The sequence below is a fragment of the Protopterus annectens genome, chromosome 4.part0, assembly GCF_019279795.1.
Source record: "Protopterus annectens isolate FY-2018-M chromosome 4.part0, PAN1.0, whole genome shotgun sequence".
NCBI classification, from domain to species: domain Eukaryota; kingdom Metazoa; phylum Chordata; order Ceratodontiformes; family Protopteridae; genus Protopterus; species Protopterus annectens.
The window spans coordinates 1,289,703,662-1,289,729,127 of record NC_056733.1 but is presented as its reverse complement, the minus strand read 5'-3'; the positions used below and the strand labels follow the sequence as shown (position 1 = coordinate 1,289,729,127).

Here is a 25,466-nt window from a genome sequence, read left to right as displayed (position 1 = left end):
AATAACTTGTTTGTTTTGGTACTTGAACCATGAACGCCTGTATGTAAAGTCAGGACTCTAACCACTACACTATCTTGCTTTGTCAAGTTCAACTGTATATTTTTATTTATCTCCTATGGGATGTTTAACCAATGCTAAGCGGAGGGCCATAACATTCACATCCGCTCATTTACGCTTAAATATTTCTTAGCATGGAAAAAAAAATATTACATTATTTTGAGTCTTACACAGCTTTATTGCTCTAAGAGGTTGACAGGTATGTGAGGCAGGCATCTGGGCATTCTGCTTAAACCTGCTGAGTTGACGGCTATGGCCATACAGCACTTTCAAATGGCAGACATTTCTGTTTCTTACTTCATACCTTGCAGGAAGTCCTTGCTACTGCAAACCTTTTATTCTGTCAGCTTTCAGGTTTGTCAGTACAATACTTAACATGCCCCTATTTTTGTGGCTTTTTCATCACATTATTTATGGCTTTGTACTGCTTTATTGCTCTAGGTGGGTGAAATTCATGTGAGGTGAGAATCTTGGCATTCTGCAGACACCTGTACAATTAACGGATATGGCCGTATGGCACTTTAACAATGCAGGGTGTGTGTGACAGAACCTGCCACAAACCTCTGCATTTCCTTGCATATCTAAAAGCTATTGCCATGTCTGCAGACACTAACATAGCTATTTAATTAGATGTCAGTGTCCGCGGCCACTGACAGCACTTGCAAAGTGCTGTATGGCACGTTTACAATCCAGGGTGTATGTGACAGAACCTGTCACACACCCCCTGCATAGTTTCTTACTCCCCTAGCTATTTCAGTGTCCAAGGACACTGAAATACTCATTTTAATTTCATTTCAGTGTCCGTGGACATTGAAACTTTTGAAAGTGCCATACGGCACTTTCTGAGTGCAGTGGGCATGTTCAGTGTCTGTGCACTACTTAAACATGCCCGCTGCAGTCGTTCACTGTTCATGTCTACTTAGTCTTAACAGCAGCGCGCCTTCATGAATATGAAAGACGCACTGCTGTTAATGCTACTGCTACATGGACATGAACCACTCCATGCAGGAATAGCACTGTTTCTGGACAGAGTTTATTGAATTCAGTGGAATATGTATGCTCCTAAACACTAATGAGCTGCCTACAGTAGTTAGCATTTTATGCAGTAAATAGCTGTCTCAATTCATCACTTATCACAATTTTTTATCACAAAGCACACCTGAGTCTTTGTCATCTGTTAAGGATTATGACATGATATGATGCCAGTGTTGTAAAATTTCTGCCAGAACCGAAAAATCTGTGGCCAGGATTCATAATGCTTATCACTAACAATAAGCATTAAAAGCCCTACTATAGTGCTTACATCAAAGAACTGTTTCTGGCCTACTGCCAATGCTAATAAGGCATTCCTGAGAAGTGGCACATGGAAATTAGTCATGTGCTCTTAACCCAGAAATACCTGTGGAAAAGGTTTTACTTAGCTGAGAGATTTGTAGAACTACTCTGCTACACATATCATTATGCTAACAGAGGTAATTAACCCTGCCAAAAGCTTACATTCTTCAAGTCCTTTGAACTGGTTAGATGACGTTAGAGGTTATATGCTGGGAACTTCTAGGTATATATATGCATAGATATATGCGTGTGTGTGTGTGTGTGTGTGTGCGTCCTGTTCAGAAGACTGAGTCAACAGAAAGTCAAACTTCATATGGTCTTGACCATATGACTGACTTACCGAAAAGCTGAAATTTTGAATGGAAATCAAGGTACAGTGGGACTCAGGGAATTTACACTTTTCCACACTGAAATATGATCTCAGAGTTCGTATATATAATATGCAGGAGGTGTGGGGGGGGGTGCACAGGATTTTGCCCCCCTGCAAAAATGGTGACATTTGTTTTCCATTAATCAACTTTTCAGAATGTCAGTCATATGGTCTTGACCATATGACATTCGACTTTCTATTGAGTCAATCTTTTGAAGTTGATCCATAAATATACATGTATATAGTTAGATGCAAAATATACTCATACATGCATGTATAGGTATGAGTGGTGTCAGGTGTGTTGATTTGCTTAGTTTGCAGTGGGGGGTCGCATGATAGATAGGGTAGGTGTGTGTGTTTGAATAGTTTTGTTTGTGTGTGTGTGTGTGTGTGTGTGTGTGTGTGTGTGTGTGTGTGTGTGTGTGTGTGTGTGTGTGTGTGTGTGTGTGTGTGTTTGAGACTAGGTGAAGTCGGAGTGTTTGGACAGTGTGTTGGTGTGAGAATGATGGGGATGCCATACCTCTTAACTCACCTTAGACTAATGATGAGTGGATATAATGAGGAGACAATAAACATGAGGGGAAACTTTTCATTTTAACTAATAGAAAGTTGATGGAGCAATAGGTTTTGAAACATGAGACTCATTGGGAGGAGCACAAGACATCTGTGATTATTTCTACATACTAGTCTTAGCTAGTTAAAATGTTAAAAGGAACATGAATTGCAAAATGTATTTTCTGAACAATAAGAATTAAACAATCGCTGGCAGTATTGACTTGAGTGTTATACGTAAGTTACAAGGGATAGAGAAATAGGAAGCAACATCACGGGTACTCTTTGCACTTAGTGACAGGTAACAGGTACAGCTGTATGCCTTTATACCCATTTGCATGCATTTGGATGTCTGTATGTATGTGGGGGAATAAATGAGGGGATACTTATGTGCCAACACAATGTACTGATCACCAGTGATGATTACCATTGAAGCAGCAGAAATGTTCCTCTGGGTGCTTGTCATAATTGCAGTTTAGAGAGATGAAAATCCGGAGATAATGAGATATTTTATTAAGATTATAAAAGCATAAAAATGTGACTTCAAAAGATTCTGCTCAACTGAAATATGAAAATTAACTGTGTACTGTTTGAGATGAGATCTAATCTGTGAACATAAAAATGAATCTGAAGGAATGATGTGTGCCTAGCAGATTAGTGGAAACTATTACTGAGAATTATTGGACAAAACATGGAACTTAATTTGCATACAGGTGGAGTGTAATATATTGTCAGAAAATGCCTTTCAACAATCTGTAGTTTAAAATAGTCAAGAGCTGTGTGCACACTGGTAATCTGCTTTTTACTGGGCTAGTCACAAACTGCCGATGCGAGTCTAATCTGTGGTCAAATAGTGACAGTTAAATGAATTCTTATTGAAAACAGCAAAATAAATTCATAGTATGAAAAAAGAATAGACTGCATGTGGAAAAAATCAGTAGAAGACAACGTGTTTACAGTATCAAAATGTAGCATTTCTGATACTGCACAAAGCCTGAGAAATTATATTCTGCATGTTTATGTTGATTTAATCATAGCACTGGAAGGTTCTCAGGAGCACACAGCATGCAAATAAAATCTGGCACACTGCTGATTCATGTCATGTCCTTATAAATGTACCGTATGCATACTGATTAAAGGAGAATGGGAACTGTATAGAAAGCTTAACTTTTATAAAGAAGTAAGAACACATTACAAGACTCAAGGAAAATGCAACTGCTTTTGCTGTCTCCCTGATTACATAACTTAATATCTTTATACTCTTCCCTACATACCTTGCTGTGACTCAGCTTTCACTGGGATTCTTTCAGCATACCACCTCTGATATTAAGTATGTATATAATGCGCATATATATATATATATATTTACATATACACACACATATATATATGTATAGAGAGAGATATTTTGTTAGTTGGTATATATTGCCCTGTATCTATTGTCTTTATACTATCAAGCCGACTCTATTAACTTTGTATAACATATATCTATCTATGCATGCATATTGCATGCTGTCATTCACTCTGTATGTTACATCATGTATCTGTCAAATTTACCCAGGGCTAAGGCTGAAGTAGGTCCAGGGAGATCATTGCTCTGCCCTAGTTAACTCATTCAAAATAAAATATATAAACAGAATTAAAAGTTTGTGTGGGATAGTGTGGTCACAGTTGTAAAACAAGGCAAGATTCTCATTGGCTTTGATCCACAAGATATGAGTAAAGTGATTAAAAAACATTATACCCAACTTCTTACAGAAGAAGTCTCAAGAATACTTAAATGCAATGTTTTTTTTTTTGTACCAGATGCAAGCCAGGGTTTCTGAAAAATAAAAGCAGACAAAGCATGCACCCAATTGTATACCTTTATTAAAGTATTAGGAAGGCACATATTCCTTAGACTTCTGATTGGTGTGTTCAGTACAAGAGGTCTCCCAAACAGAGGCTGGTTCTGATGCTTCTTAATGCTTCCTTAGACTGTTTTGGTGTGTAATGTCACATAAAGTAACTGAGAGGCTGGATAATATTGAAAATATAACTAATTATCTTACTGTGGACTTGGACACCAATACCGTCTGGCAGTTGCTGAAGACTATTGTAGCATATTTCCAAGATAAATGACTAAATGTAAAAGCAGAATAGCTCAAATTAATGTGTGTCATGAACATTTGGGTATGCTCAGAAGAGATGTTCAAACAGAAAAGAGAATTGTCAGCAGCAATCTAGTGAGATACGAGAAATTCCAGGAATGTCTGTAGCAAAAGAAGTTCAGGTGAAAACCGACCACAAACCAGTGCAAAGCATAGTCGAAAAGTTATTTTACAAGGTGTTTTTAACCTGAATGTTAAGCTAGGCTGCAGCCAATACTCAGTGGAGACAGAGAGGAAAGCTAACAGTTTGGATACTAATTACTACATCATTATCACAGCTGGATGAGGGCATTTGTGTGTCTGGTAAGTGGTTGTACATAGTTGGTCAAATAAGTTCGTAGATTGCAAGGCAAAACACTGCATACAGCAGGGATGGTGCACTATGAATTTCAAAATTACCTCATTAGCTTACTACACTTTACAACACGTCTCATTTGCATCTCACTTTAGGCCTTGAGCATTAGCACAAGTGGCCTCTGTGAATTGTCCCTTTGCTACGCTAAGTCATAAGCATCAGGATCAGGAATGCCCCTATCAAATTTGGGCAAGCTGCTATGAATACCACCCACTGTCTGAGATACAACTACTGAAAGATGTTACACTGAATGGCTAGCATGAAAAAAATCATTTGCAAGGAAAGAGATTCAGTCTGCCTTTCTATGAAAAAAGTAAACCGTGGCAAGGATTTGATGTTCAAAGATGACAAAGGAATCAAAGCGGTAGTGATCTGTGAGAAGGGCAGAATGGCTAGGCTATCTTCAGTAGATTGACAACAGTGAAAGACACAGCCAGAATGAATTCTGAGAGAAGGCACTCACACACACATAAGTGCATATTCACACAATGGGCAACAAAACCAGAAAACTGAAAACTGTTGTTCTGTTGGCAAAAAATAAAGTAACTCACAGCTCACTTTGCCTGCACAGTGATGCCTACTTTTGTGTTCTCCACAAAGCCAAGCACATCACAACTTCTCACCTAAAGGCCTGCTGTCTGGGGGATTGCTGTACATCCCACTGTAACATAAAACTCCAAAATGCCACAATGGCAGAGTCATTAATATTTCTATCACACAAAATCATGGTCTAGAGTTATGTTCTAATGCTGGGCAATGTGTCATTTGTGCTTCATTTTCCCCCTTGGTTATTTCAGTTTTCTGCAAATATCCAAGAATGTTTAATTGGCTATGCTAAGCTGCCTGTATATACTACACTTTAATTTGCTTTTGTAGTCCAGATTATGGTTGAAAAAGGAATTAGTTTAAAAATTTCTCTTTTCAGTGAAGAAATCAATTAAGTAAAATCAAAAATGAAAAATGACATGGTAAGTCATAAAGTAGCATTTTTCTATGTATGAAGCATTGGATTTAACCGTTTTATTTTAAAGGGCAATGAAATGAAATGTTGTTCTTAGGTAAGCCATGGATCTGTGCTGTCTTTGCTTAGTGACAAGAATCAGTTTCCTTCTTTTCTTCGCACTGTTCCAAATGATGGGTTCCAGTCTCTTGGGCTAGCTTTACTGGTCCAGTACTTCCAATGGACCTGGATTGGAATCATTGCTACAGACAATGACTTTGGGCAGCTTGGAAGTCAAAATGTAAGAAACCACATATTTAGCATGGATGGTTGCATTGCTTTCATTGAATACATTCCTGTTTATTACTCTGAGAAAAAAATCTCCCATATTGTTGATGTAATAAAAATGTCATCAGTGAATGTAGTTGTCATGTATGCTAGTATGGAGAACCTGGTTAAACTTATGGAAACAATTGCACTTCAGAATATTACTGGTAAAGTCTGGATAAGCTCTACTGGCTTATATTTCTCCTCTGATTTCACAACAAAAGATATTCTGAAAACATTTAAAGGAACTATTGGATTTGCTCACCACAGAGGTGAGATACCCGGACTGAGAGAGTTTTTATATAGCGTTCATCCTTCTAGATTTCCTGATGATATTTTAATTAAATATTTCTGGGAACAAGCATTTGGCTGTCAGTGGCCACAGCAAAATGACAGTTTTCATGTCAAAACTTTTACACAGATAGTTAGATACGCCAGCTTTTGCACAGGTCTGGAGAACTTAGACAAACTTGAAATCAATTTATATGATGTGCACAACTTCAGGTTTACGTATGGTGTCTATAAGGCAGTGTATGCTTTGGCGCATGCTCTACACAAGATCTTGACCTGCTCATCTAGTTATGTGCCAACCACAGAAAGTTGTCTACAATCTCTGACAATTCAGCCATGGAAGGTAAACATAACTGGCTTTAATATATTAATACATATCTGCTGAGTTTATGACTTAAAAAAGTATGCATATATGCTTAAGACTTGCTGTAGCCACATATATAATTTGAGCAAAGAATGTTTTTTATTTGTTTTTATACAGAAATCTCATTTCTGTCCCATACATCCTTGCTTGTGTGAACATCTTTTATTAGGCTGGTGTTATGTTATTAATCTTTACCAAGCAGTTTATGTACAAAGTTGAATCTCTTCATGTGAGCATGTCTTAATTCCCACTGATATATACTGATCCATTTGATATAGCTTTTACAGCCAGACAACAACAATGTATTTTCAGTGTTCGTAATGGGCTGAATGCTGTAAAGCATAATACTTTCTATATCTCTGCATCTCGCCAGATTTCATTTAATCATATGCATATGTGATGAGAATTCTTTGCACTTGCACTACTCTTGCCGGACATCATGCCTAACAAATAATATTTCCTCTAGCAGAAAAAGCCACATGTCTCTCATTTGCCTTCTCCCTTTGCAATGCTACTATTCATGCTGTTTCACCAAACACGATGTGCTATATGATTCTGAAAACTTCTAAGATGAAACCAGACTAATGAATTAAGGATTCTGTATAGTTAAAATACAGTATGGAAATAAAATGATGGGTAAAACAATGAAACAACAAATGAATAAAAAGTAAGTACTACTTAATGAAGTTTAGACACTGCATAAAAATCACAAATCATAAAAATCAAGTATACTTTTGAATGAAATGAGTCAACTGAAAGTCTGCTCCTAAACCAGAATTTTCCTGAAGGCATCATCTTTTCACACCGTTCCCTACAAGACATTTTGACCCCAGAACTCTCTATTGATATTTTCACCTTCACCGTATGTTGTAGCTTATTCCTGAGAAATAGTGGGGAAAACAATATCCATTGCATGAACATGGACACGTACAAGACTGATTACAAAATTGATCTGTATAGCAATAAGCAATAAAATTGCAAGTCATGCAAGACAATTCTGAGCACTAATTGTCTGACTCACAAGAAGTGCATTTTTTAAACAGAGTAAGGTGGAATACATCTTTTTAATTGGAAAAAGACTGAAGACTTGCATGTCATCTGTACTTCACAGAAAATTTCCTTTCATGATGTTTGGCATCGTAAATAATGTTGTATGCATTCATGCTATTATTCTTTTATCCCTTTTTTTTTCTAAATTACTACTCCAGGTGTTGGTCTCAGTAATAGTAAGCTGTGTATTGATCCACAATCCCCTCACACCAGAAAAATACTCAAACTCATGCAATGAAATCTTCCCAACATTCCTAGAAAAGCTGAGTGATACAATCCCCCCCCCCCCATGTCCTAGGAACATCCTGTATTATATACAACACAAAAAGGAATCCACTGCACTGAACTGTGCTCGATAAAAGTCCAAAAAGCAACTCAAAAAATGAACAAGCAGAAGTGTTCTATGGTTTGTTAAAATGAGTAAAGCACTGAAGAAAGGGAAAGCTGAAAGCTTTGTTATTTTGGATGTGCTTACTCATTTTAATAAACTACAGAATGGTTCTGCTTGTTCGTTTTTTTGAAATCATCCTGTATTATACCAGGGAGCATACTCAGTGCAGTCGACCACCACATGCAACTCTTACCACAAAGGAGCAGACACTGCACTCTGAGATCTTCCTATGTTACGGAGCTTCGTCATCTGTCATGGAGATGGAGTTTAGAGGATCCTCACTTCTGCCATGTGTATTTGTGACTTCATCTTTTAGGCCACTGTCTAAACCTCATGAATGCAGGAGAGGATGGGGAATCTATAGTGACAAGTAAATTGAGAACCTTTCCCTATGACTTAATTTGGGCTTGTCCACCACAGTCCAGTGTAATACCTATTGTACTACTGACAGTGTTCTTATGTGCCTGCTCCCATGTACCTTCATTCTTGAGTAAAAACACAAGGCAATTAAATTCCAATATCTGAGGTATCTTCACTCAGCTCACCTGCATAGATCTCTCCATTCACTTCTTTTTGACTACATGGACTTCTTATTTAAACATATTACTTTTCATCTAATCATTCTATACTGCACAGCTAATTTCTTCTTTTTGTACTGGAAATCACAATTACTTGATGTTAGGAAGACAAACTTCTCTGTAAACAGCAAAAATGCAGCCCAAACATTTTAAAAAACGAATGATCTCCAAATCTACTTTATACCTTGATATCCTGTCCATAAAAATCATAAACAGGAGGGGTAGAGAAGTCACATCATTGACAGTCTTACTCTCATCTTCCCATGACAAATTTAATCCTGTCAATATGCAAACATTTCTTATGTTTCAGCTACACAGAGTGCACTGGATGTACACACAGCTTTAGGAGTCATTACCATTAAACTTCCCACAAACAAAAAATAAATAATAAAATAATTCAGGCTATACAATTACATGCTATCTCCAAGTAAGAATGCACCTTTAGACAGTAAAAAACATGACTCCCTTGTCCAATCCAGTATCTCTCCAAGGACAGTGAGCTGATCCACTTTTTCCAAGTATCAAGTGCTAATTTTCCTTTCCATCCTCCTGACATATGCTTTTCCAGGAAAGATAAGGAATGCAATACTTCTATGAATAGAACACATTCCCCTGCTCTCTTTTTGAAAATGGAAAGTTCCAATTTCGAGTCCAGAAGTACCATACAACCTCACCACCCCACACACAAACACACATACTAAAAAGTTGTGGTTGGAGGTGACTTGGCCGGGGAAGAAATGGCAGCTTAATTCAGTATCCCCAAGCACCATTTATCAGAAAAATAAACACAGTTGCAACAGAGCTGGGCAGCAAAAATTGAAGGTAAAATGGCAAGAGTATTGTAGCAAATGGAAAGTGAGTCATACTGTTTAAGGAGGTTAATTCTGAAGAAAAAATTGATACCGCTGTTTGTATGCCTTTCAGTGATTGTGCATAACATAATAGCCTACTGTTTGACTACTGCATGCTTGGGATATGCTTCAAAGTGGTAAATGCCAAATTATTATTACTGCAGAAGAGAACATACAGAGAAAAAAAGGAACAGAGGAATCCGATAGATGGCAGGAGTTAGAGGAAAGTGCACATTATAAATGAAGGTTGATTTGGAAAAGAAGTCAAAGATATAATGTGAAAATTGTCACCTCAGGGGATGCAAACCTCAGTATGGTTAGAGGATGAAAATACAAACAAATTTAATTTTCAGAATGGGTTTAGAGTTGGAAGCAGGATGGAGGCAGAAAAGCCCAAGCATGATATGGCCCTCAGCTCATTTTCCAGAAGAGAGTGGGCTGTTTGATATAATAGGAAAAATAGTGGTAGTCTCTGTAAATAAAGTTGTATTAAATTTCTGTTGGATTTCTCTGAAGCAATGTATCAACATCACAAAGAAGGATTTTTTTTGAAGAGAACTAATCAAAGTAGGTTTCCTGGTAAATGAAGATTACCCAGCTGCACTAATGGCCTAAGCCAAGGACAAGATAAGAATATATGCAGACGTAACAAATGCATGGTACTCTTGTAAAGATGCAAAACAAAAGATAAAACTGTTGACATTTCTGGAATACATAATGTATATGGAAATAGAATAGGAAGCAAATAAATCCAGACAGGAAAGATGCCACATGTACAGTCAGTGAAGAAAAAGGAAACACAAGAGGACAGCACTATGGACTATGTAGTGGGAAATGCACCAAAAAAAGATGCAGACATAATTGTAGTAGAAGCCAAAGCTATAAGAGACAGCATAAAGGAAATGTCAGCCTGGAGCATCAAAAGGTACAAAATGTCGAAAGTAACTAAAAATCAGAATCATAGTCACAGCCAGTTGGTACAGGCACTTCTCCAGGAAACAGCAAAATGTAAGCCATAGTGGACTGTGTCAATGCAGAACAAATGTTAAGGCAATGTTTTGCAAAACTTCATAAATAACAGTAGAGAGAAGATAGGAGGTCATATTCAAGCACACAGGATGATTATTGCTGGCATGATATGGGCAGCATGCAAAAACCTGACCATAATGCTGCATCTTCACTGATCAGTCAAGATAATACACTCCAGATGTGGAAGGAGAAAGACTCTCAAAAGTCTATCTGGATGATCTACTAATAGCTAAAAGTACTTTAGTGGACTTCACCCAGACTGATAATTTGCATATGCAATGAAATAGCAACAAAGGTATGTTGTACAGTATGAAATAAGGCTCAATGAGAACATGGCTTTCCATTTTTAGTTTTTAGTGATTATTTTTTTTTTTCATTTCCTTATTACACGCATACAGTTTTATGGAAATAACAGCTTAATATTAATTTGCAGAACAGGCACTTATTTATATCATCCAAAAGCCCTTATTTAGTTACTACATATAACACTGTATGCCAAGTGTGTATCATGAAATATCAAACACTCATATGAGTAACGGTACAAAAAACAGACTTTTTAGAGTGAATCTGAAATTATCTAAAATATGGAAAAGTAAAATTAATATTTTTTGCAAGGGAATAAGCTCTCATGCACCTCCTGCTAATTTTATACAACTCTGAGATTGTACAACATGGTGTAAGGGCAAATTCTGCAATGGAATCCCATACAAAAAGCTATTGGGAAAAACTTCAATTGAAAAAATGTTCATTCATATATGTGTTTGCTTTCCATTTTAACAACAGTAAAAAGTGTTTGCTCATGAATGTGTTCACTCTTTCAAACTGTAACGTGATATATTTTTATGTTATTTACATTATGTGAAGTATAATGTTTGTTAATGTTAATTTATTAATACAGTTTGATTACTTTTGCATAAATGCAAATTTGCCTATGGCACAAGTGAGAATTCAATAAAGGTATTTATAAAAATAGTATAGCAAACTGATAAGTTTGATAGCTTAGAGCGTTAAGTCATTGCACCATAACACGTGAGATGTAAAAGTACATAACAGAACAGATTTTGCTGCGATTTGTCTCCTGAACATGAAGACTATAATCAGTACTGATACTTTTTATCTTGGAGCTTGGTGCTTATGCAAATACAGTACAGTCAGTGTGTATGATCTGTTTATGATGCATGGTACATTAATTTAATTTCAAGATCATGTTAAGCAGACCCACTGTAATAGATTTAATGTGTATTGGGCAGTTTTTCCTTTTGAATATACACAAGTTGCATCACATGTGTTTTAAGCTAAAAGTTGAGATGTAAGTAATAAGGGAGAGAACTGTCAGCTGCTGGGGTGGGGGGTGGCAGATGAAATGAGATTGCTTGCTCATTTCTCTGATCCCATTGCAAAACAAGTAAAGTGAGTTGACTCAGACTGGATGCATATATATAATATGATGGCAGGAGTTGCACTCCAGTCCAAAGGGGGAGTACAGTAAAATATAGCTCTGGCGGGGAGGGAATCAAGAGCGTTTATATCATGTTATCGAAAGATGAAAATAGCGAACGCTATTTCATCGGCCCCAAACATCTAAACATGAAAATATTGAACATTCAGAACAACAAATTTTTTCCCATGGAAAGAATTCGCTGCTTCGAAACACATACACACAACACAAGCACATTAAACAAACAGCAACCACACACATACATTTAAATTCTTACATCTAACGCTAAACTAAACTAAACATACACTACTATCTACCCACTTACCTTAATCCAAACCCTAACCCTAAGGTCCGTCACTATCGCACACTCACCTAACCCATTTCCTAACCCTAACTCACTTAAACCGCCCCTAACCATAAAGTCTGTCACTGTCGCACACATGCCTAACTCGCACCCTAACCCTAACTCAGTTAACCCGCCCCTAACCCTAACATACAAACAATCACACACTTACCTGAACCCAACCCGTAACTTTCCACCCCAGTGCTAAGAATAGTGAAGCCACAGAAACGGCCAACCGCGAGCAAAGAATTTGCTGTTCTGCAGCTTCGCTATTCTTAGCATTCGCTGAATAGTGTTTGATATCAGAACATCCGAAGTTTTAATACTTCAATGTTCTGATATAGACCCAATCAAGAGGTAGTTCAGAAAATGATGGTAAGGAAAACATGTTACATATGTGTGCTGCGTATTAATGTCATATCCTGGAATGTGAGAGTGGGTTTTCATTCTTCAAAATGTAAATGCGAAAATGTTTAGGTAGCCGTTCTCTAAGAGACCAAACTAAAGTTCAGAGGGGCTCATAAGTTGCAACAATAGGAATTCAGATATATGATTAAGAACCATACCACTGGTACATGGAAGAGAAGGGTAGTAATTTTATGTTTAAATGTTAAACCTGAAATATCCAAAAATAAGTGCAATGGGTACATAGATTATATAGAGTTTCAATTCAGAATAGTCAGATTTTGATAGGTAATATATACATCCCTAATACTCATGACTCAACATCTTTTGAAGACTTTTTTGAAGACTTTTTTAAATGTTATAAAGGAACAGTGGCAGTGGAGGAAGGAGATGCAGGTAGTGGAGGAGGGAGGGGGACTTCATTGTTACCTTCAGACCTGAATTGGATAGGTTACATGTTTAAAAAAATGGACATAATATTAAGGTCAGGAATGGTTGAAGGGAAAGTGATACAGATAGACCTGCTAGAGAGACACATTTCAAACCATGCCCCAGTAACACTGACAATGGTGGTAAATCAGAGACAGGATACTTCAAAATTAAGGGATATAGACTTGGTTCAAGAGGAAAAGAAAGGAACAACAAGGAAAGTTTAAGGATTTGCAATGTTTAATAATGGATAATCATGAGAAGGATACTTTGCATATCCTGTTTTGGGGAGGGTATGAATACTGCCCTTAGTGCATGTTTAACAGCAGGGAAAGGTGAAACATTCTAATGCTGTAAAATAAAATAAAAGAGAAGGAAGACAGACTAAAACAATTGCATGATTTGAATCCTAAAAAAGGGGAACAAGCTTATCTTTTGACCAAAAAGATGCTCATATTAAAAAGAATTAGAGCATTTAACAATTTCATAGGCAGGGAGAGTGCATAATTAGAAGTGACTTCTGGTAGCTGAAAGGGAAAAGAAGTGTAAAGCACATTGCATAGGACATATAAAGAAAAATGCATAAAACAATTTGTGGATATTTTAAAAGATAGAGCAGGACAGGTACTAACCTGCCAGGATTAGATAATGGAATCATTAAGGTCATATTTTGAAGAAATATATCAAAACCATACATGACAACAGATAACAGAATGGCTCTGAAATGCAATGTTTGGAAGATTAGTGAGGAAAACCTGGGCAAATTAAATAGACCCATTATATTACAAGAGATTCATATGGCCATACAGAGTATAAAAAGAGTTAAATCCCTAGGCCCAGATGGACTTTCCTCAAACTCTATAAACAGAAAAAGAAAGAAGTAGTATTAGTGTTACTAATCTAATATGAGGAAATTCGATGGAGGCAAATTATTCCAGGATCATGAAATATGCCAGAGTTATTTTAATACAGTAGAATTGGGATGGAACTTATTTGGCCAATTACAGGCCAATTTCATTCCTAAACTTAGTCATACAAATTCTGACACACATTCTAATGGAGAGGTTAAACAAAGTTCTGCCCAAAATATTGACTCTGGAACAAAATGGATTAAGAAATACTAAGAATATAAATAATTAGTAGAACATGACTGGCTTTCTTGAAAGTCACCAAACCTGGTACAAGAATCTAATGATAGTCTTATTTGACATCAAAAAAGCTTTTAATATGGTGAACTGGGAGTACTGAAAAATGATGATTAAGAGATATTACACAATGGATTAAGATATTGTATGGTACTTCCATTTTTAATGTGGCAATAAATGAAAAAATGTCTACACATGGGAAAAGTTTATTGGGAGAATTGACAGGGATGACATTTGTCCCCAAGTCTTGTAATATTGGTGAAATAGTTGATTTTATGAATACACAATGTTTAGGATCAGTATTTATGAATACACAATGTTTAGGAACAGATACTGATGGCAAGTCTATGTTTCAGCTATATGCTGACTCCAAATTAATTGCAGAAAATGTAGATAATTTAGCCCTATTGTTAGATATACTTGAAAATTAAGTGTTAGGAGTGGAACTAAATGATAAGATGCTAGTCTTTGTTGAGCTCACCTAGTTTAATAGTTTCTTCCTGGATATGGTAAGATAACTAGTAGAGGATATCTTCTCTTACAATATTATTAGGCGAAATGCATATAGCTGACATGCATCAAGATTTTCTATTGATTTTGAGGAATGATATAAGGAGGTCTGCATTGTTTAAATTAATAAAGAGCGACATTTTAGTAAATGATTTTTTAAATTCCACTATTTAGATTTATTGAAGAATTTTCAAGTATACTTTTGTCTCATGGGGCTGGATTTATCACCTTATTTTGTAACTAGGGTTACCACCTGTCCCACTTTGTGAGGGACAGTCCCTCTTTGGGAAGTTATGTCCTGACAAAAAATTGTAAAAATGGCAAATGTCCTGAGATTTTAGGACAAAATTATTTCCTATATTTTATGTAATAGTTGCATAAAAGTTATTCTGCATCTAAAATACCTAAATGTTATAAGAAACAGAATAAGCAACTAACATGCTACAAGAATAAGCTTTTATTTAGGCAAAAAAGTTAAGTTTTAACCTTTGTACTGAACGTGGGTATGTGTTGGCCTGTAAAATCTGATGTTTGTACCAAAAATGTCCCACTTTGGCCATTTGAAAAGGTGGCATCCATATTTGTAACATTATGTAAAGTTGTGACCAATCTGTCAATACACTGTGGCAGAGGTTTAATATACAGTCCTAGGTGACTGATGTAAGGTGATGTTCATCTACCATAGCTGCTATATGAAAATTGTATCAAATTTATCATTTTGGCCTTTCTGAATGGGAGGAAAGTCATAGCAACTTGGTTAGTGAAAACCGAGTGGAGAAATTTTGACTTTACCTCAGCTAACCGGGGATATGTAGTAGGAAAATAATCTTTTTTGCTTTTCCCTTTGAAATTTTTGCAATTTATTCCAGGTTGCTAAAGTTTATGAAATTTAGTTTTTGTCTTCAATTATTGGCTGATGTATGATTAATGATGAAAGGAATCTGATTCCTAGAAAAGTAATTTTCTTTATACAAAAGTAGCCATGTTCTTGGTCTGACATGAAGGGAGTAAAATAACATGATCAAGTTTTTGATGATCATAGTACTTTATGCCCACTATGTTTCCATAGCTCTCCTGTTTAAATGTTAACTTATCAAAGAGACATACCACTGATGAATGTACATAACTATAAAAAGCATACAGATTCTTTAATTATGTAAATGCCATTTTCATAAACCAAATAACTTTCCTCCTCACTAGAGGCTATGTATGTATCCTTGTCCTTACTAATATATCTCCTGCCTGTATTACTATGAGTGTCACTGATTTGATCTCCAAATATTATTGTCTTCTGTCCTGCATGTACTACTGTAAGTGTCACAGCAATAGACCCAAGAACCCATCTATAGTTAGATATTGCTCTAAAGTCAATTATATACCATTTGTTGAAAATACAAGTGGTGGGACTATGACCGAAACAACACCTATAAAATCTATCTGGCTATGTGTCGAAATGCTATGTCTATCCAAATAGCAGTACCGAAGCATATGTTTGCATATATTCCCATCTGTCACAACAGCAAATTATACCATCCAAAATAAAGGAAACATGAGCCGCAAAGCATCAGAGAAAATGATGAAGTTTATATCACATGGGATTATCCATTACCAACAGTTCAAGAGACAGATGCAACAGACAACAGAGATTTTTATCTCAATAATGTTAAGGTTATTTGGGAGCAGATAGTATCTGACTTGAAAAGATGGGATAATCAAATGGGTTCCCAAATGAACGTAATATATGCAGCATATATGGTTTGCAAAAGAAATAAAATATAATATTTCCAAATACTGAATTGATGATATTTATAAGCAGCGTTATTATATGCGTCTCTCTCTACACAAATTTAACTCAAAGAACTCACCAAAATGCCCATATACTTCAACAAAAAAATGGATATCAACATTCCACACTCTCCTGGGAATTTACGATTTTACAAACTAGCACATAATAAATTTCTAATTAGTGATCATAAGAAAAAAAAAAACAATACAAAAATATGGGAACAAATCTTTAACATTGTATTAGCTTAAAGTTCCATTCCCTGAATAACTGTTGAAATTGAGATAGAGTCTTATATGGTTTACTGTTCTTTTTTTTTTTTATTTTTTTTTTTTTGAGACAGATGCAAGAAAATCAGATAGAGTAGTTCATGAAAAGAAGACAGAAGTAACATTTATCTTTGAAATTGCTAAACACAGTAACTACAGTGTCTTACGTACAGAGAGACATAAAGTCATAGAATACCAGGATTTGCAGGCAGAAACAAGGGCAATGTGGAGGAAGGATACCCAAACAGTTCCAGTAGTAGTAGTAGGAGAAACAGGTCTTATAAAAAATAATTTACAATCATACTTGGGAGTTACAAATACTTGTAACGCCATATGAATTGCAGAAGGAGTCATTACTGGGCACATTGTGGATGCTGTGAAAAGCACTTCTGGCTAACATCAAAGATTGAAACAATGCTAATTTCATGAACTTTAATCATACTTTGACTTAGGAATGGGGTCCATTCTTGTCATGGTATTAGAAACCCAAAAGACTTTTGAGAAATTAATTAAAACAAATAAAAGAAGTTGTAGCTCTTGAATCTCTGGTTATACCCTTTCCTCTTGTCTTTCTTTTGGATTCCTTCCAGGGGCTTGAAGATATGCCTTGTACAGAATATAGAACTGTTCCTACCCAGATGTGACAAGTATCCTTAGGTCCTTGTTCTGAGGTCCTGTCAGTTAAAGTCCCTCCGTCTGATTAATCACAGCAAGGTTATTGTGGCTTCAGTGCAGTGCTTTACAACTGGCCTGCAATGAATCTTAGCTGCAGTTTTTTTTTTACCCATGCATCCTTTGCAAATTCTTTGAACTCTTCACCTAATCCTGCAATGTGGTACATGACCTTGTGCTATCTGTAAAAAGGGTGAATGTTTTTTCTCCCCTCGCAATCAATTACATGTGAAATGAACACAATGAAGAGTTTTGGATCCTCCACATACTCAAGAATATAGACATGTCCGCAATTACCAACACAGTTTAAACCAGCAGAGTACTCCGGCAGTGCAAGGTTTTAGTGCCTTCCACACTTTTAGACCAACAGCTGCACAGACAAGGGCTAAATATGGAGGTGCCTCAATATACATCAATAACAAGAATACCTCTAGGGTGGTCAAACAGGATGATGTGCTGAAGTCCCTCCATGTGCAGATCATTATAGACAAAATCCCATACCATATCCTAAACAACTATAGGTAACATTACATGTACCAAAAAGCTCACAACACATACTTGGATCTGTTGAATACACTTACCATCCAACCTACCACCCTACTCATGGGAGACTTTAATAATTACCTCTCTTGATTGGGAATCCTACATGGCCTGAAATCTAAGACACAAAGATTCCTAGACTTCATAAATATAAACACCCAGGACCAGATATTGAAAATACCCACCAGAGGATCCAACATACGGGACCTCATGCTCACAAATATAGGAGAATGCTGCACCCCCCCCCCTCATCCACCCAGGTAAGGTCCAACCATAAAGTTTTCTCCTTTAAAAACAACATCAGCTCCATAACCCCATTAAAACTACTTACAGTTAGGAAATATTCCAAGACAAACTACCTAAGTGATGGTTCATCAGAATTCAGTGCCCCTGCAAACCCTCAGGAATACACCAGCCTATGCTGAATTGCTCTCAGAAAAATCTGCACAACCATGTCAATGGCTGCATAGAGGCTGCTATGCCTAATAGAAGTAAGCCCAGAACTAGTCCCAGAAACAAATTGCCCTGGTGGCACCCCAAATTAAACAGGATATACAACAAAAAGGAAAAAAAAATGTGTCAAAAATCGGTAAATGCCCATAAAGAAGAATAACTTTCTCATCAAAGTAAATAGGCAACCAAGAGGCTAATAAGGTCAAGCAAAGCCAGCCTTGGGTTTAATATACTGTCCCAGGGGAAAGATAACCATAAAGCCTGAGACATCTTCCATCTAGACCAGCAATCAAGGAATCTGAATCTTCACCACTGACACTTGTGAGGGACATTCCCTTGGAATAAAAACAGATGCGCACAGTATTTCCAGATGCAGCTCTCTGCATCAAGCACGATTTTCCTTAAGAATACACAGGGAACACACTCAGTCCAGGGCTTGGGATTCTCTCTCTCTCTCTCTCTCTCTAGGCTCCCAGTAAGACTCCCCACTGGTACAGCTGTAGAGCTGAGTCTACAGCCAAATGGACTAACCAAGCAAGTACTACTCCTCTTTAACCACTGCAGGCTTTAAAATGGTTATGTCAGAGGCTGTGTGTCTCCCCTAGCAGTGGCGTGTTTTCCACTCACTATGATAGTATATAAACTCTGATTATAGTTAGGTACCCCTGTTGTCTCCAGACAACTTTCCACTAGCATACTGTTATTCCCACTTGCTGGCTCCCCCACCTTTTGTTCCTCACCTTTCTTCCATGGATATCTGTATGATACATGGCCCCACTGGTTACATTTCAAACATCTAACCCTTGATCCTGGCCATGTACCTAAACTAGTGGCTTTCCCTGTTGCAGGTGGACTCTGTTGGAGTGGTTTAGGCTGCCTACCGTGGGTTTCCTTATATCCATGTGCAGCACTGGTTATCCCCTTCTTGTGCAGTGATGACCTGCTTGCTAAGTAGAGATCCCCTTTTCTTCCCAGCTCATCTGTAGAGTTACACTCTTGCTCTGCCAACCAGATTCTCATGTCCTCAGGCAAAGTGCTAAGGGCTTTTTCTCTCATCAAAAGCTCTGCCACCCTTCAAAAGTAGTCACCTGACACCCACTCACCCACCTATGAAAATAAGTGTCTAACTAGACAAAATAATCACATACACTTTCATCTGCCTTGTGTCTATGCCCACAAAACTTTTTTCTGTAAGTGTCAGGCATTAACTTAAAACATTCTAGTAAACAATATATTACTTTATCATAGTTTAAACATTCATTATCAGACAATTTAGAAACAGGAGTTTCAGCTTTACCATGGAGTAAGGGTGTCTGGAACCATACCCAGAGCCTTTGGTCAACATCATACTGTTTACATACTCTTAAATATATGAATAAAACTATCAAAATTATCACCCTCTGTAAACTGTGGAAGAAATTTACTGACCTTTATTGCTTCAGGGGTTCAGTTATTCCCTTTCCCATTACCTCCATGATCCTGATGAAGAGTCAGCATCTCCTTCTGATGCTGGCACTGTCCCTCATTTTCTTCAGCCTCCAAACATCACAGTCTGTCTGCTGATTCTCACTCCATATGATTTGCTTGGTGCAATCTCTCATTTTCTTCAGCCTCCAAATGCAGCAGTCTCTCTGCTGATTCTAATTCCAAACGTTTGTCCTCCAGTTCAAGTCTCTTTAACTCCAGATGGGGTTTTAAATCCTCTGAGGAAAAGTTGAACTGTCCTTTTTCTGAGGGCTACAAATTTCCATCACCAGACTGGTTATCCTCCTGGTTGTTGGTGTGAGCTGCGACTAAGGCTGAAATATTTTCCTCTTAAGTCAGGTTGGCATGCACCAGTCCTTTTGCTTCACACATGTTTTCCGGCTGCGTCTTTGTCACTTTGCCATAATCCTCTGCTGACATCTTCACCTGCTTTCCCTGATTAAACTAAACTGACAAAATACACACATACATGCGCACACACACACACACACACACACACACACACACACACACACACACACACACACACACACATGTGCACAGACACACACACACACACACACACACACACACACACACACACACACACGAAAGGCTGGCACATATTTACTTTCTTTGCTACCTTTGGCCTAGACTATAAGGTAGTTACTGCCTCCAGTCACTCCAAAGCCAGCAACTCTAATGCCCTTACAAGTGCACCAAATTATACTGAGTGAAATTAATATTAATAGAAATGGTAATGTTAATCAAATAGCAAGGTATTCAGGAGCAGCCACCGTGTCCCCAAATAAATATAAGTACTCTCAAATGTTAAAATATTCTCTAAAGGACCAGCCAAAATGAGAAGGTTAAATATATTTAATAATAATTAATAAAATAACATGAAAAACTAAATATCTATTTACAATGAACACCAGAGTTTCAGTCACAGGAAATATTTAAAATATTACAGATGGATAGATTCACACACTTACAGAAAAAAAACAGTACTTAACTAATCTTGGTATATTTTCCTGACTGATCTAAATAATTTCTATTCCCTGGTTACTTACTAAAGCAAGGCAAGACTAAGTGGGCGAGTGATCCTTCTATATCAGATTTCAAAAACAGACTGCCCTGAGACTTCAGTCTCATCTAGTACTAAAACATCATTTTTGTGCTGGATTGCAGAATGACATTGCATACATCTGGTCATCTGACTTCTGGTTCCCCTACTACCCCTGTTTACTAGAAATTAAACCAGAATCTCGCACATATGTTTTACCATGCACACAGACAGAGCTTTGCTAAGATGTGTTTCAGATTCTGGAAGTCATAAAACAATTTCAAACTTCCACCCTTTAGTAGCAATTAGTTTACCCTCAAGGACAAAATAGAAGGCTTCCTAGTACAGACTTTCTTTTCCTCCTGGCTACATTGCTACCTGTGAAGTACAATCTTCATAGCTTATACCAAATAATTCAATTTCAAACTATTTTTCTAAAAGTTAACTGGGGCTGAGCTTAACCTCTTCTCTTCCAGTATCCTCTGTTACAATATTAATTTCAACAGTTATAATACAGTCAGACATACAGATGTATTTATTTTTTGTGTCCAGCAGGACTCACTACTGGTACATTTTTTAACACAAGCAGCTTTACAAATATATTTTCAACACAAGCACCTGTACAAATCAGCTTGATATACAAATGACACATAATTATTTACAAAACCCCAGCTAGCTATGCTGGCATATGTTACACATCCACTGCCCTACTTCTCCGGGCATAGCTGGCAATACCTCACATCATCACAAGGTCTTCAACAGCTATGTCAGAAGCTTCCAGTGCAGCACACAGCAATGTGCTGAACTGGGAGTTAATGGTGGCACAATCTCTGAGGCTGGTGAAAGAGAACCTATTAGCAGACAAATTCAGTTCCAACTTTACGCCTCTCTCATCACCAAACATCATCCCAAATTTTACCCGTCCAACTATAACTAGGGAACATGCACTGGCAACACTCACTAAAGCCAAGATCATGTTCTCAGAAGGTCCCAGTAACATCCCAGAATGCCTCCTGAATAGTTTAAAATGACTTATTGGAACTCTTGGAGTCCTTATTTAACTATAGTCTTAAAAGGCTTTGTGCCACCTCCCTATTCATGATTGATGTCCCTCAGCAGATCCTGAAAACTACAGACCCATTAGTCTGACTAGACTTATTTGCAAAGCAACATAAAGAATTATCATGGAAATTATCAACAAGGACATTGGCAACCTCCACACACTGGAAACATACCAGTTTGGATTTGTCAAATGAAGGTTATGCTTACTGAATTTGGTGTACTACTTTAAAAAGGTCTCTAAGGCAATGGATGAGGGGAAACTGTGTATGCTGCCTACCTAGCTCTGGCTAAGGCATTTGATACAATAGCCCACTTGGGCATCATCAAACTTACAGAAATATGTATAACCCCCTTTATAACACACTGGATAATGATCCGGCTCACTAATAGGATAACCCAGGATGTTAGAATTGGTGAGGCCACCTCCAAAAGAGGCCAGTCACCAATGTAGTCCTCCAGGGCTCTGTGCTAGGCCTTCTTCTCTTTGGCATCTATTCAGGTGTCAAAGCCAATGTTAAAGGCTTCTTGCTAATGAAGATTGCAGATGATCGCGAACTGGGAGCAGTCATTGAATCTTCCTAAAATGAGAACATCCTTCAGGAATGTCTAACATAGGCAACATTTTGCATCATAGCTTAAAACTCAATACCAAGAAATGCATTCTTATTCCTTTTTAGATGTCTGCTACTCCAGGTAACTACATCAATAAAACAACTTTAAAATGTGATTCATTAGCCCAGGATCTGGGAAGTCATGTAGATAGTAACCTTCAACCAACATGAATCCAAGTTTGCCTGTGTTGCTCAGTGTATAAACAAGGGCATGGTACCTAGGTTCAGAGATGTCATCATACTGCTGGTCTTGGCCCACATCAGGGCCCCTATGGTAAGTCCAAGCAGAAACTTTGTAATTTGAAGCCATACAACTGAGAAGTTTGGCAGTCACCAGAAACATAAAGCCCAAGAAACAACAGCTTTTATTCCTCAAACAGCGACAACCTTAAATGATATTTTTTTCCTGTAAGGCATGCACAAGAAGCAAAAACAAGCCTACAACTTAAATGAAGTTTCACAAAATCTGAAGTTGGCAGTGTGTTCACCTTGATAAATGGCAAAGAACAATAAAATGTTTACAAAAAATATCATCCTAGCTAATTATCATTCCCTCATTTTTCTTATAATATAACTAAACTGACCATTGTTCTTCATCAATTGAGCAATTGAGATACCAGTCATCTTATAAAATGGCTTTGCTGATGTCACCTTCATTGTCACCTCCGATTGGTTTGTTTCACTGTGCTGTATCTACCGCCATTGTTCCTTCCTACCATCATTATATCCAATTGCTTTGTCCACAGTCCTAGCCCTACTTTCCCTTTTTGGTATATTGTCCTTCCCTTTGTTTCTCATTTGTGAATTTCTGCCCTCTAGTTTGCTTCTACAAACCTAACTAATGCTCATGCTTTTCCTACAGCAGAATATGATACCACAACCCAAATCCCACAGCATTATCTTTCTTTGGTTTCTCATTTTTTTCTACCAATCTCATATACCTTTGTAAGGACTACATTCAAGAATCATCACCCTTTTAGTTCAGTCCTGTATACATCTCACACATGGAGCTCTGTTATTGTCCAAAGGTCACAGTAACCTCCCTGTGTACCTTGAAACTTGAAATCAGACTGTTCTTACAAGAGTTAAATTACCCCCGGAGCAAGTCTTGGTCCAAAATGTACCTTTTCTTTTTCACAATCTCTTATGTTTCACTTGACATGTTTATAGACTGCATGATTCTACTGATCCACCATTACTTCAGAGTAGAAGGTCTCTTCAATCATTTGCCTATGTCATCTTCATCCCCCTGTGTGTCCTGGTCAGAGCTGGTCCTTCACAACTTCCCAGCCTGATCTTGTTCACTGATAACATGTACCCCTATGCATGTTTTTGTCTCCAGACTTAAAATGGCACTTATCCTGCATGATGCCTTAATCCATTCAGTAGGGTGTATCTTTTTCTCTACAGCCTTATTTTAGATGACCTCTCTTAATTCTCTGTGCACTAAGCAGCCTTGACTAATCACATTCTTTGATTACCATGCCTGCTGAATTCTGAAAGATGTGTGGCAAAATCATTGTTCAATACCATGCATAAATGAAATGCTAATATTTTTTAAACCATGAGTATTACAAGAAGATTTAAAATATGAGAGGTATTTATATGAAATACAAGCTTTACAGAAGTTACTATTTCAAACTATGACATGTAATAAGAAATCATTTTCATTCAGGTGCTCATTCCTGAATTGCTTGCCTCCTTTTTGTACTAGCATGCTTGTTTGATGCTTTGTTGCTTAATTTGCTTTGCTCTCAGGATGTGGTAGTAATGTATTCAGGATCAAATGTTATTTAATACTTCTTAGAGATTCAGAGTACATTGAGCAAGAACAAAGCATCTTTTTTATTCTTTTAGCAATTGTGCTTCCTCTGTTTTGGAGTGATGAAGAAGTAAGAATAAATAAGAGAGGAGTGAAACACCACATGATGTGTGAAGATAGGTCTTCCCCCATAAAAAGTATTTTGGTAATCCCAACAAATCATAATGCAAATACTTTAGAGTCTCTATTCAAAGGAATTGTTTAATGCAGCATAGGTAGAACAATTATTTTTTGAGATGCTTTGGATCATACATCTCAACCTGTTGGTGCAAGAAATCTAGAAAAAGACAAAAATAATAAGATGCAAATGCGCAGAATTGGTAACATTAGCGTGCATTTTCTGAAGGATATTGATGTCTGAAACTTGGACGCTTGTCATTTATTCACTTCATCCTTAGTGATTTGCCAGGGGGAAAAAAACGCCTGATTATATGAGGTAAAAATCTGGGCATTATAAAATTCTGAACAGTTGAGAAGTATGCTCCTAATTAAGGTATCATAGGTGAAGCGAAATGTTAGTGCTGCAAAAAAAAAAGAGAATCTAAACTGTCTTGTCACTAATTCTATAGTATCAATCGTAAATATGTTCATCCAGTTGTTAGCTTTTCAGTTATGCCATAATAGTGGCCAATGATATTTTATTCTGAAATTTACAGAAATTTTGATCGTGCTTGTAATAGCATTTGAAAGCAATACTCCATGTCTCTCAGGATATCACAATTGAATGTCTGTTATCTGACAGCTGTTTATCTTCTTAAGTTTAAATGATACAAATATTAACCTATGCCTCACACCAAGTTCTTGACATTCCTGC

General features: G+C 37.1%; 1 protein-coding gene across 1 annotated transcript in view; it reads left to right on the top strand.

Moving 5' to 3' along the window:
* The first annotated feature begins 5,772 nt into the window (after nt 1-5,772).
* Nucleotides 5,773-25,466, top strand: part of LOC122800435 (extracellular calcium-sensing receptor-like) — a 45,720-nt gene continuing 26,026 nt past the window's right edge. The window contains exons 1-2 of the mRNA XM_044069880.1: nt 5,773-5,787; nt 5,878-6,720. Of these exons, the coding sequence (XP_043925815.1) occupies nt 5,773-5,787; nt 5,878-6,720 (858 nt within the window). The remainder of the gene's footprint in view (nt 5,788-5,877; nt 6,721-25,466) is intronic.